This window comes from Myxine glutinosa, chromosome 7 (genome assembly GCF_964187855.1).
Source record: "Myxine glutinosa chromosome 7, kmMyxGlut1.1, whole genome shotgun sequence".
NCBI lineage: Eukaryota > Metazoa > Chordata > Myxini > Myxiniformes > Myxinidae > Myxine > Myxine glutinosa.
The window spans coordinates 110,374,252-110,387,896 of NC_136267.1; the positions used below are offsets into that span (position 1 = coordinate 110,374,252).

The 13,645-nt window shown below is 42.9% G+C and overlaps 2 protein-coding genes across 4 annotated transcripts in view; one reads left to right on the forward strand and one right to left on the reverse strand.

Moving 5' to 3' along the window:
- Nucleotides 1-13,645, reverse strand: part of LOC137431586 (hyccin) — a 576,074-nt gene that overhangs the window by 529,954 nt on the left and 32,475 nt on the right. The window lies entirely within an intron of this gene.
- Nucleotides 1-13,645, forward strand: part of UTP15 (UTP15 small subunit processome component) — a 93,226-nt gene that overhangs the window by 34,380 nt on the left and 45,201 nt on the right. For all 3 annotated transcript variants that reach the window (XM_078782115.1, XM_078782114.1, XM_068123052.2), the window contains 6 exons: nucleotides 1,999-2,177; nucleotides 2,304-2,429; nucleotides 2,755-2,890; nucleotides 4,349-4,433; nucleotides 7,777-7,947; nucleotides 11,376-11,474. In XM_078782115.1, coding sequence (XP_078638241.1) covers nucleotides 1,999-2,177; nucleotides 2,304-2,429; nucleotides 2,755-2,890; nucleotides 4,349-4,433; nucleotides 7,777-7,947; nucleotides 11,376-11,474 — 796 coding nt within the window. The remainder of the gene's footprint in view (nucleotides 1-1,998; nucleotides 2,178-2,303; nucleotides 2,430-2,754; nucleotides 2,891-4,348; nucleotides 4,434-7,776; nucleotides 7,948-11,375; nucleotides 11,475-13,645) is intronic.

Here is a 13,645-nt window from a genome sequence, read left to right on the forward strand (position 1 = left end):
GAGAGTGGTTGGACCAAGAGAGAAAGAGTGGTTGGACAGGGAGACGTGCAAGAGTGTTGTTGAGTTGAGGGTTTGGACCAGACGAGTCAGACGAGTCCTGGCAAAGCACGCGACGTCCACAGCCGCAGCAGAAGCGGCAGCAACCGCAGCTTGGGGCCTGAACGGCGGTTTTGAGCAGGGCCACGAAGGAACGGTGGCTGCTAACCGCGCCGATCGTGCTGCAGGACCCCCTTGGACCTTCCTCTCCCTCCAGCCATCCACCTCCTGCCTTTCCATCCTTTTTGTGTACGTGAGTTTGTTCTGTTTGTTTTGTCCCTGGGGATTTAATTAAGCTTGTATAAGGAATTTGCACTGTGTCTCTAATATCTTCTGTATATTATTTTATTATCTTTCCTTCTTCCTTGGTTATTTTGAGCCTGTATATAGTAGGAATAAATTTAGTAGTATTTTCAACCTTTTTTTCGTCTTCTTCTTCTTCACATCCGTGTCGCTTTTGTCTTTTCCATATTGAATATCTGTGGCGCGATCCGGCCAACGTTCGGGAATCGGGTTAGTCGGGGTAACTGTTAGGGCCGCGGGGCCTCCGCTCGGCAAAACGAACATCTTATCCGCGGACCGTAACAATATATATATATATATTTAATTATTAATTTTTCCCTGCTATTACTCGCCGGACTGGTAGCTCTCCTTCAGTGGACCAGCAGCAGTCTGCGGAGTGATGGTTAAAAATATATACACTGGGCCATGCTTTCATTCCTTGTTCTCCTGGTCGAAATGGAGTGCAACATTAACAATTTATTATTTAATAACTTTGGCACCCTTTATCATTTGGGAGTTTAAAATGATTTGTGCACTCTTCCGCCATCGCTGAATGCTGCTATCCACTTTCTTCCATATTGCTGCACACCAGTGTAATTTATTAATTCTACGTGTGCGTCCGCGTGTGCACATGCATGTGTATGTGTGCGTGCAAGTTGCTGTTGCTGGCTGCTATCTTCGCATGTGGGTTTCAGGAAGTGCAACAGACTTTTGTCATCTAATCTTAAACAAACCTTTATGATAAGAATATGGAGAACACACATGAATAAAATTTACAATATATTTAAACCGTCATGTTCGTAAAGTTTAGTTTGAGTGAAAGCGGACGGGGACTGGCTTTGCATTTTAAAATGCTTTCCAGTCATCATTGCATTTTAAGTTTATTTTGCTGAAACCTCTTTATTTGACCAATTGACAATATGCAATGAGTGAACTCGTATTTACTGTACATAAAGGAGGACCAGATTGTGATGCAATCCTGAGCATACCAACATTTGAATATGTGCTTGTCACATAATGTAGAACAATCCATTCATGTAATTGTTGCTTTCAAATAAATGAAAAGGAAAGAAAACATGCAGAAGAACATTGAGTTCCATATGGGTTGTAATTTCTCTGCTGCTTGTTTTTGTTTAACTGTGGAAATTGTATTTGTTAAGAACTGCTTCTGGAGGTGCATCATGAACAGGTTTGGCAGGATTCAGTTTTTATCGGTAAACTAGCGGAGCCTACCCGACGCTTTGCTGACGGATCAATTAGCTGTCCTGTTTGCCAAAATAAATTCACCTGTGTGAAGAGTGCTTTCACCTCAGCGTTGTCCAGGTAAAGAAGGGAATTGTAATACCCTCTGCCATCACGACCAGGTGGCGCTACACGGTACACATTTACATAGAGAATCATCAATGTGTGTGCCGTCCCTCGGGTGGAAGTTAAACTGGCATCCTGTCTGCCGAAATTAGTTGGTGGATGTTAAAGATCCCACAGCGTCCTTCATAAAGAGTATGCAAGCTATTGCCGGCACTCTGAACAAATTCCAAATTCCTGCCCCAACTACTGCTCGAAGGCAATGGCAAACCCCCTAGTATAGCCTTTGTCGACGCTCTGTAACAGAGTATGGTACATCAGAATTATGAGCAAAATATGCCTCCATATGTCTGTATGCTTTTTTGTTTTCCCCAGAGCGGTCCACGCAGTGTCATTTTTAGCGGGTGGTCTGAAGGTTTTGTCGGCCTCTGATGATAATTCTGTTTGTCTCTGGGACATTGCTACATCTGCAAAGCTTGGGGTGTTTGCTGAGCACTCCGACTACGTTCGCACAGCATGTGCCAGTCGTTTCAACAGCAACCTCTTTCTCACAGGTGAGGCTCGATCCTGACTTGCACGCATTGCACACCATTCATCTGTCAGACATTGGGAAGTATCTTACATTAGGAATTACGTTTTAATATGTTCGCTCTAAGTGAAGGCAAATGTAACTCCTACAGGGTCGTATGACCATTCGGTACGCATTTTTGATGCTCGAGAAGGAAAAACCATTCTGACCGTTGACCATGGACATCCGGTGGAAAGTGTGCTTTTGCTTCCCTCGGAAGGCATCTTTATCTCTGCAGGTACGACTGTGGTGGGGACAGATGGCGCTTTAATCTTTGGCGCATTCTAGGGAAATAGAATTGCTGTGTACATATAAAAGTGATACTGCTGCATACTGCACATAAGAACAATCTTTCACCTCTTCAATGTATATTTGAATAATGATATTCTCCATTTGCCTTGTTTTTCTGAACAACACATCAGACACCAAAATGATGGTATTGTGGGTATTTGTAAGGAAGTCTGAAATGGTTGTAATTTGCTTATTATCGGTTTTACATTGTCATATTTTGGTTTCCTCTTTTGTCTCCGAGCTTTCCATTTCTTTGATCGTGTTCCAACAAGGTGGGCGCCATGTTAAGGTGTGGGATACCAAGCTGGGTGGCCGGTTGCTCACTTGCATCCGTGGCCACCACAAGACCGTGACAAAGCTGGCACTTAACGGGGCAGGAAATCGCCTTCTCGTATCTTCATTGGACAGGTGTAGTAAGCAAAATGACAGTTAGCCTCCTAATTGTCGTTGCATTACTTTTATAATTTCCAGTTTCTTTTAACTTAATATTCCAACGAGGGTTGCTCAAAATCTTGAAAGAATGAGATGGGCACAATCGTCCGAAACATGTGGATTTTATTTTTCAATATAGTTTCCCTTGATGTCAATGCAAGGGATTCCTTTGTCCTTTTAACTGTCTATGCCAGTTGCTATGCCATTGTCGCTGGCGAACTGGTGACACACGGATGGGACTTCGAATGTCAAAACAGATTAAATAGTCAGTCATAAGGGGCCAGGCCTGGGGCTGTATGGGGGTGATCAAACTGCTCCCAGTTGCAGCCACAAATGGTTGGCTGAGCAACACATCATTGTGTATCTGCTACATTGTGAAGGAAAAAGCACACCTTTGGTCAATGTCCCTGAAACATTAGTGCTTGAAGACCTGCTACCATTTCTTTTATGAAGCATGGAGTCGATCAGCGGAATTCCATTGGTATCCACCCAAAAATGAGGCCTTTATCTTGCGCAAGTTCTTGGGTAGGGAACACATTTCTTGGGTGGTGATGATCCCTTGGCTTCCGTTGCATCAATTCCAATTTGGTTTCAGGATCCCAGTGGTGAAGCAACATTTCTCCCCCAGTTACCAGATGAGTGATAAAATAGATTTTTCTCTGCATTGAACAGTTTGAGAAGCTCGTGACATTATGGCAGCCATCACCATTGATTGTCAGAGCTGAGGTTTGGAGATAACAATCTTACGTAGGCCTTCATCGTGCACAAGTGTTCGTGGATGATTGTGAAAGCTTTGTTTTGAGAAAGTCCAAGTTTTGTGTATGTTTCAGTGATGCTCCATGAATATGATCAATTCCTTGACTTGCTGGATAACAGTTTGTGGGTTGTTGCATCTGTCGGCAACATTGGTATGCGGCAACACTGATTCAGGAGAATGTTGGAGTACATACAGATACAATAACCGATTAACTATTGTAAATACTGCACAAGAGAACCTGCATATTAAGAGTGTTTAAGAACAAATGCTTTATTGGGGTTGTCAGACCACCCTGTAGAATATACTAGCACACCTTCACCATGCACAACCTCCATGCATTTGCAGATTTCTATGGTGCCAGTACTATCTTTGCATCAAAGTTTGATGATACCTCGCTGATCAATTTTGGGTGGATTATTGTGGGCATTGGTATTTTGAAATATCCCCTAATGATTTTTATGAGGTTCTGTCTTTGGAATACAGTAATTTAGTGAAAAAGGAGGTGCGGGGGAGGGAGAGAAGGGAGCCGCTTCTTATTATTCTGCAAATCTATTGTTACGTGTGTTTTGTCATTGGGTGGTTATGTTTGCTTCCTGAGTGTGCACTTTAACCTCACCATTCATATTGTCTTGCCTTCTGCACTTATTCTAATGACTGAAGTTGCCTGTGCATTGCAGGCATGTCAAGGTCTACGACACAACAAATTACAAGATCGTGCACAGTTTTGACTATCCGGCCTCTGTGCTCAGTGCGGCCATCTCGGTAAGTTCCACTAATGATACCGCATTGCCATGCACTTTATCCTTTCTACATGAGCGAGGCTCATGGAAGAGCGAAGAGCACGGTTAAATTGACACTGGAGTTGATGGGCAACAATCTGGCACAAGCAGCAAGGGGATAAGCAAATATGGGTGGGAGAGGAATGGAGGAACGGACAAAGGGAGAGGTGAAATGAAATTGAAATGAAATGAAATCAGCAAGTTAGAGGGTTGGGCTAGGAAGGGTTAATGGAGGTAATAAATAAAGATTTTGGGGTCAGGATAGGGGATATGATACAAGGCGGTGGAGCACTGCTTGTTTGAAGCCCTGGGGGGAGTGAGACAGAACAGGCTCTGGAATGTGGTTCCATATATGGGAGAGGAGAGTGACAAAGGAGTTGAGGTGTGCAATAAACCTGGATTTTGGAAATTTAATCAGGAGGGCCGTTACTGGAAAAACGAGCGGGGGATTGTCAGAGGAATGAGAGAGCGTATAGAGCAATATCAGAGAATAGATGGGAGAAAATAGAGATCACCGACTTGCCTGTGAAGCGAAAGTAACTTATGCTTTGGCCTTATCATGGGAGCTTCCACATCCTTGAACTTCATTCCGTTCTCTACGTACGAGGGGTCATCGGTTCATATGACACCTGCTATAAACATCATAATGTTAGTTAAAGTTTTTCAACATTTTGGACGTATTTTTTATCTTTAACTGAAAATTCACCTCTATTTTATGACTTCTTATTAGTCCCCTACCGGACTATAGGTTTGCACTCCATCCCTCCCTCCGTCTGTCCGTCCGTCAGTCTATCAGTCCGTCACACAAAGAACAGCTTTCCAGACTTTTTTCCTAAACGCTTAATGCTAATGATTTCAAACTTGGCATATGGTTTCCTCATGATAAGTTACAGATCAAGTTCGAACTTCACGACGTTTCGATCATTTTTGACAAAGTTATGGCACTTTGAACTTTGAGAATTCTGATAATTCTGATGATCATTAACTCAGTGCCATTTTAAGTTTTAATTTCCTTTAAAAAAGATTTTCTCTGCAATAATAGGACCGATTGAGATCAAATTTTCACCATAGGAGGGACTCGGTCTGCAGAATATTTTAATGGAAAACACGAAACGTGAAAACACGAAAACTCCTTTTTCTCTGCAACGGCTGAACAGATCGAGGCCAAACTTTGCAGGCAGAATCGCATACCCATGACGAACAAAAAAAGTCAGCGAGCATGACGTCATGCGTCACATGGTTTCAGAGTTATGACGTTTTTAAGCATGAACCTTTAAAACCGAGCTCCTCCCTCATTTTTTATCCAATCGAGGGAAAACGTCACAGATCTGTTCAGCATGTCAGTCTACTAAAATGTCCTTTTGGAATTTGCGATAGGGCACGTGGTTTGGCAGATATCGTTAATTAAACGAAAATATTAAAAAAAAAAATGGATATCTCTTGAATCGCTAGTACCTCAGACCGTGAGTTGGTAATTATATAATTCACACTGCAATACGTGCAGGTTGCTCCACGGAGTGACCTTGCGGGCTTATCAATGAGGTGAGGTGTGACACATATGTGTCTCAGCATACCTCAGATCAAGTTTGAAAACCAGCATCAACCGTGCATAAATTTGCATATTCGATCATTTTTGACAAAGTTATGGCACTTTGAACTTTTGTAGGGGACATGTATTGCAGAGCAATACTCAGAATGCTTGTTTTATTTCTGCAATATTTGGCCACAAACCTGTACCAATCTCATACAGGGATGATTGTTGTTGTAGCATTGTGACGAAATAGTAAGCTGCTTGATTCATTTTAATTCTGCAAACTTCAGCTTTTGGTAATTGCATATTTTGGTAATATTGCATAAAGAGGGTGAAGGAAAGGAAATAAAGTAGGTGGCCCAATCTCTCAACAGTGAAGAATCACTTTAAAACTTCTCGGATCCAGATCGGATCTTCACCAAAATCGAATTGATTTGTCCTTGTCGCACATCCAACCTGTCCACCAAATTTCATCCAAATCCGTCCATGACTTTGAGATATCCTGCTCACAGACAGACAGGGGTGAACATATAACCTCCGTCCACCCTTGGTGGTGCAGGTAAAGATGGCGTTGCTGGTAGCTGCTATTCACAGTCTTCTGGGGTGCATCTCACTTCTTGGGTCCCTCAAGTTAGGTGGCTTTGTTTTTCTGAAGTCCAGCCTGCTGTTGTCGTGTGGGTTTGTTTGATTTGCAGCTCCACGAGCTTTTGGCCCTGTTCAAAAAATACAGTGGTGGGGTGAGTAAAGATCGTCTTTTTTTTTTCTTTTTTTTTTTTCTTTTTTTTTTTCCTTCCTTCCCTCCCACAACAGCTCTCGTCATGTTAATGAATTCTCAAAAAAATAATCATTTCCTCGTTTATTCTCTATTAATCGTTCACCTCCACCAACAGTGTAACCAGGAACAACAAAGTCTGCATGAAAAATGTAACGGACAACAACCGGGATTGTATTGTCAAGTTGTTTGTGGAAATATAGATCGTAGAAATGTAGAGCGTGGTGCTGTTGCTGGTGGGGTTAACTTCCATTTTCATAACAATCGAAGTCTTGTTATCAGCAATGGCAATTACATTTTTGATTACAGGTGAACATATTTGTGCACTTCATAGGCCGACGATGCTTTTGCTTTTGCAGGATGCGACGATGCTTCTGCTTTTGCCTGTATTTCATCTCACATCCCCAAGTCAGTTTTGATTTTCTTTTGTTTTTTTGGGGGGGTTTTTTTTTTGGTTTTTTTTCTATACAAGGGCGAGGCTCGTGAAAGAGCTAACATGAATCGCACAAAAAGTCAAACCGACACATAAAACACAAAATAAGGGGAGCGGTAGACAAGATGGGGAGAGAGGGGGGAAGGACACAAACACAACATTTGAGAGCAGGGACATCGGGAGATCTGTGGGAGGGAGAGGGCTTGGGGGGAGGAGGCGTGGGAAGGGGGCGGGGGAGGTGGGAGAGGTATAAAACATAAGTCCCTGGTGTTGGGCTAGCGGCTAGGGTGCCGGCTTAGGATCCTAGGATCCTGGGTTCGAATCCCGGTCAATCGCTGAATTAACGCCAGGGGGGTTGACTCAGCCTGTCATCCTCCCGAGGTCGGCAAATTGAGTACCAGTTCACTGGTAATTCCCTGCTTGTCGTTAAAGGCGGCAAAAAGGGTTGGCGTCAGGAAGGGCATCCGGCCGTAAAACATTGCTTCAAAAAGGGGACCGAAAAACAACAACAACCACAGTTCCCGAAAAAGGCCAACCCCCGCTTGCGGGGAAAAATGGCCTCTAAAGGTGTTTTATTTTTATTTTTATAGGCCGACGATGCTACACTTGCTGTGGGAATGACAAATGGAATCCTCACAGTGAGGCACCGCAAGGCTGAGAAGGTTTCTCGGGTTGGTGGGACAGTGGCAAAGGTTGGGAAGTGGCAAAGCAGACGAGGCCTTCGCTACCGCCTCAATGGAAAAGCATTTGCCTCCAATAAGGTAAATATTTCCGTATCAATTGGTTGGGATTGTTGTAATCGATTGCAGATTCTGTACCTTTAGACATGTACAAGACTGCTTTGTGTGTTCTACTTCCGGCCGTGGATCTGTCATATTGTAGGTGTTGCACTTGATTTTTTTACACTTTTGCAGTCTGTCTGCTGGACACAAATCTGACCAGGTACACACACGTTCACTGACAATCATGATTCACTGTTTTAATTAAACAATTAGAATCTTCTTGCCTGCACTCTTTTGCTGGTGTTTCTTGAGGCACCTGCTCATGTCTCAGATCCCTTGCGATCCGAGACTGCCGCCAGGCCGAGCAACCCTCACAACCAAACTGGTTTGCTCATGTTGGACCCAAAATGGCATGCTGCTGTGTAACAGAGGCTGACTGTCTCCCTCATGTTTGGTCTCTGACATACATGTTACACTCCATTAACAGCCCATGTTGTGTGGATGGTGCACAGCTTATGACAGATCAACTTATCAACTTATCAGGCGTTCCAACAACTTATTGCAAGCTTATCAACAGGAAATAATGGATCCAAACCATAAACAATAGGTGGTGTGGTTGATCGCACTGCACATGTCAGAGGTATTTTGATGCCGGCGCTAGGAGTGATGGCTCTCTCGCCTGTGAATACATTCCTGTGCACCATTTTGTGCCCAATCTTAACTTATCAACCCCTTATGCCACACTTTATAATTAGAAGATTGGGGACAAACTATGGTCATTATGGTAAAGTAAAGCAGGGTTTTTCAACCTTTTTGCCTCCGCGGCCCCCCTGTGTCCAATAAAATGTTCCAGGGACCCCCAGGGCTAAGCATAGATAAGATACCCCTCCCCTTTTTTGATACAATTCCAAAAGTGCTTGCTTTCAAAAAAGTCTATCAAATGTAAAATTGGTTGCTGTTGTGCACTGTTTGATAGCTATTTGTAATCCAACAAACAGAACTTAACTTTTTTTCGTATACGAAGTCGGCAAACCTGTAAAAGCTAACTCATAAATAAAATACAAACAGAAACCGAAACAGAAACACACATGAAGCATATTGTAAAAGGAGAGGGAGACAAGAGGGGGAGAGAGGGAAGCAACAACAGGCGATAACAGGGACATCAGGAGATCTGTGGAAGGGAGAGGGCTGGGGCGGGGTACACGGTATAAAACAAGGTGGACACCACAAGGACTTACAGGAAAGAAAACGGAATTTGAAAAAGGTGGATTTGGGGTGTATTAATCGGGGTAGAAAAGATCAAGGTTGTGGATGGGGAAAGATAGGAGTTTGTGGTGAACAGCTGTTTTAAAGACCTGGAGGGAGAAGTGGGATTGAAGAGAGTGGGAGTTTGTTCCAGAGGCGGGAGAAAAGAGGAATGAAAGAGTGAAGGTGAGCAGAGTCTTGATTTTGGCAGTTTCACCAGAAGAGGGTTGCTGGCAGATCTTGTGCGTCCTGCAGGAATATTTGGGGGGCAGAGCACAGACAGAGTTGGGGGTAGCTAGGCCAGAGAGAAGTCGGTAGAAGACAGAAAAACTGCCAACATACCTGTAGTGAGAGAGTAAAAGGCCCTCAGAATCGGCTTCATCGCGGGAGATACCAATGATTCTAAAAGCCTTGGTTTCTGCAGCGTGAAGCCGAGCTCGGTGTGAGGCAGGAGCACTACCCCAGAGGGGAGAGCAGTACTACATCAAGCTGCGGCTTTGGAGGCCAGCTTGGAAATGTGGTGAACCTTATAAACTTAACAGATTTTGTTAATTTCAGTTTATTGAGTGAGTGGTTAGCCTCATTGTTAAACATGATACACATAAATTGGCACATCAGAACAGAAAAAATGGAATCAAGAATTTACTTGCTCAATGACAAGATATTAAACTGCATGTGAAACCTGATACATATCAAATGGCATTTCTAAATTTAGGCTATTTAGTTTTCCCAATTTCAGCTTTGGTCTCCAGCATTCTCAGGTTTGGACTCCTGCATAACTTTCGCGTTCGCATAACGTCCATTGTTCTCATTGTGACGACGCACAAACGGCTGCATCCGGGAAAGCAACATGTCTCCATTGATCGCTAACAGATCGCTGTCTCCATCGATCTTGCCAAGGCCGTAACAGCTATCGGCTCAAAATCCTTTTCACTGTTGATCTGGTACAGTTACACTTATCGGGAATTTGGTACACGTATCTGGAGTACATATGACATAGCGATTGTGAACACTATTATCGATCACTATTCACGATCGTCACAATCATAGTGTGTCGATCACGATTTGAAACACGATGGAATAATATTTACTGATATGAACAGTGATGTGGCTTTTATTGAAATTCTAAAGATACTGTTTAGATTTTGATGATTTGCGTGTGATATGATTCAACGGATGTTTATATGAATCGTTTAAAATAAAAAAAACCTTCAATTTCTGATATTTTGCCATCGCCATATGCAGATTCGCCACGGTCCCACGATCGATGTTTCTATACGGGAACGTACTCGTTTGTTTGTGAACGGGTACGTTTTTCATGGAAGTCCTTCACGAACTTACTGTCCATGTCTGACGTGCGACTGAAGGTGCTACAGGAATGTGGAATTTATTGGTTTCATGCTTTAGCATTTGCCATATCTGCATTGCCTGTTTGCTTCTGGCCTCCCACCCGTGTGTAGCACGGGTATCTCTCTCGTATCAAAAATTGCATCTTACAACCAAAGTAATAACAACACTAACGATAATAGCATAATATTGTTGTTATTACAAAACAATATCCCCCCTCCCCAAAGGTTGTTTGCGACGTGCGATATTGCACTCCCTCTCCCCAACATGACTTCCCTTGCTGCTCCCAGAGTGAGCAGGTGCACTACTTCTAAAAATTAACCAACGGAAGCACTATATGGTAAACACTTGACTGAGTCAATAATTCTCCCCTGCCATCTCATGGACCCCATGGTAGTACTCTGAGGCACCCTTGGGGTCCCCAGGCCCCTGGTTGAGAAACCCAGCTGTAAAGGACATCTGAATTGAAGACCATCTTTGTAGCAGGACATTTTTGACGAAAAAGGTTCTTCAATGACATATGTTAATATATTTTGTCCCAATTCCATTTCCCTTACCCACTCCTCGTTGCTTCCATTTCACTCCCATCACCTTAACCCTCACAATTATTCTTGCTGTCCAATTCATTCCTTCATCACCACTATGTATTTGAGGAACTTTCCGGCTTCATTTAGCATCTACGCGGCTCGAGTTGACATCCGTTTTATACACACCTTTCCTACTTTTCATTTTTCATCATTTGAATCCGTTTCATTTTCTTACTTTTTGATGCAGAGTAAAAACACACATGTACAAATGTTGTTTATAGCCTTTAAACAGCTCTGTTTGCCAAATCGTACTTCAACCTTGTTTTCCGTGGTGCTACAATTTTGCAGGCAATCGTTATTCCGAAAACAAGTAAATTGCATCTTTCTACAATCGACAAACTGTTGAAGTCATTTGAGCACTCTCAAGCTCTTGATGCTGTTTTATTGGTGAGTTTTGCAAAATAAAAGTATGACCCCATTCCTGAGATGTATTCTATAATTGGTGTTTTTGTTGTTGAATTTTTGTTTTCTTTTTTTTGCTCTTTGTTGAAAGATAACATGTTGCTTATAATAATTAATAATTATTTATATATGGCCTTTTGCTTATGGATGCAATGTGCTAATGTCTGATCAAGAAACGATTCCTACCAAATATGGCAAAAGATTGTGATAATGTAAGCAAATGCGAAATCCCCTTGCCTACAATTTTATGAAAACGAAGTGGTCATCTGATCCATGAAACCGAGAAGGCCCCGTGATAGTTGTCTTTGATGATTCAACTCTTGCTGGAAAGCAGGGACATCTCGGTGACCCTGGAATGCCAGAGCGAGGGGTCGGGGTGTATGGGGGGGGGGGGAATGAAATCCCCCTACCTTTTGCCAGGAAAGGATGGGGGGGGCAAGGGGGTGGGAGACAAACGGTGCTTTATCACACTGGTCCACTGAAAGTCAGACGACATTGCTGAACGGCACTCAGTACAGCACATACCTCCTCCAGGCTGAACAGTTTACGTTTTGTATCCCACTGATGGGCCGGATCTGGACCTGGATCTGGACCTTACCCAAAATCTATTTGGCTTGTTATTGTCACATAGCCAACTCATCCACCAAGTTTTGTCATAATCTGTCCAAGACGTTTTGAGATATCGTGTTTTTAGTGCCCTCTCGATGGTGAAGAATCACTTCAATAATTCTCGTATCCGGATCTTCACCAACATCTAATGAATTTGTCCTTGTCACAAACCCAACCTGAAAGTGCAGGAAATTTCTGAAATGTATCATATCCTTTGACTGCTACTAATTTTGCCCTCGCAAAATTTCCTCAAAAGGATTAATTGATACCAATTTGTCCTGAATTTAGTCAATTTTCATGGCAATAAGACGTATCCTGGCAGCGAATAATGCTACCTGGCATGTCTACAGCTGCCATAGAGCTCAAAAGGATTCACTGATTCCAATTTGTCCTGAATTTAGTCAATTTTCACTGCAATAAGACATATCCTGGCAGCGAATAATGCTACCTGGAAAGTATACCACTGCCATAGAGCTCAAAAGGATTCACTGATTCCAAAAGGATGCACCCGTCCCAATCTCCACTGGATGGTCTGCACATGTGCGGAATTTCTTATCCAGTGGAGATCGGGAAAAGTGCTCATCACACTCCACCCATTTTGATTTATATCTCTGCCCAATCGCCGTGCCTTCTGGTTTTTTTTGGTGTGCATTAGCAGAAACAAATGTACAGTCATGTGAAAAAGTAAGTACACCCCATGTAAAGTTTTGACTTTTTCAACATATTTCAACATACAACTATTTGATCTTCATTTCAACATTATTGATAGATAAAGGTGATATAATATAGCAAATATCATGAAACATTTACATTTTGTAGTCCATTGTATAATTTAAATAAACATAAATGCAAATTTCGCATGTGGAAAAAGTAAGTACACCCTTGGCTCAAATAGGTGGTATTGCCCCCTTTGGCAGAAACAACCTCAAGTAGGTGTTTCTTATAACTGTCTACCAGTCTCTGACATCGACTGGGAGAAATTTTTGCCCACTCCTCCGTGCAGAATTCTTTCAGCTGTGCGATGTTTGAGGGATTTCTTGCATGCACAGCTCATTTCAAATCTCCCCACAACATCTCGATGGGATTTAGATCCGGGCTTTGACTTGGCCATTCCAGAACCCTCCATTTCTTTCTTTCCAGCCATTCCTTGGTGGATTTACTGGTGTGTTTAGGGTCATTGTCATGTTGCAAGGTCCACCTTTGGTTGAGCTTCAACTTTCCGACAGATGGCCTCACATTATCCTCAAGCACCCTCTGGCACAATGAAGAATTCATAGTGGATTCTATGATGGTGAGCTGCCCAGGCCCTGATGCAGCAAAGCTGCCCCAAACCATAATATTTCTACCACCATGCTTTACAGTTGGTATCAGGTTCTTGTGGTCAAATGCTGTCTTTGGTTTTCGCCAAACATGTATTCTGGTACTGTGGCCAAATAGCTCTACCTTTGACTCTTCTGTCCAGAGGACATTGTTCCAGAGGTGCTGGTCTTTGCCTTTGTTCATTGGCAAACTTTAGTCTTGCCCTGATGTTCTTTCTGGACAGCAAA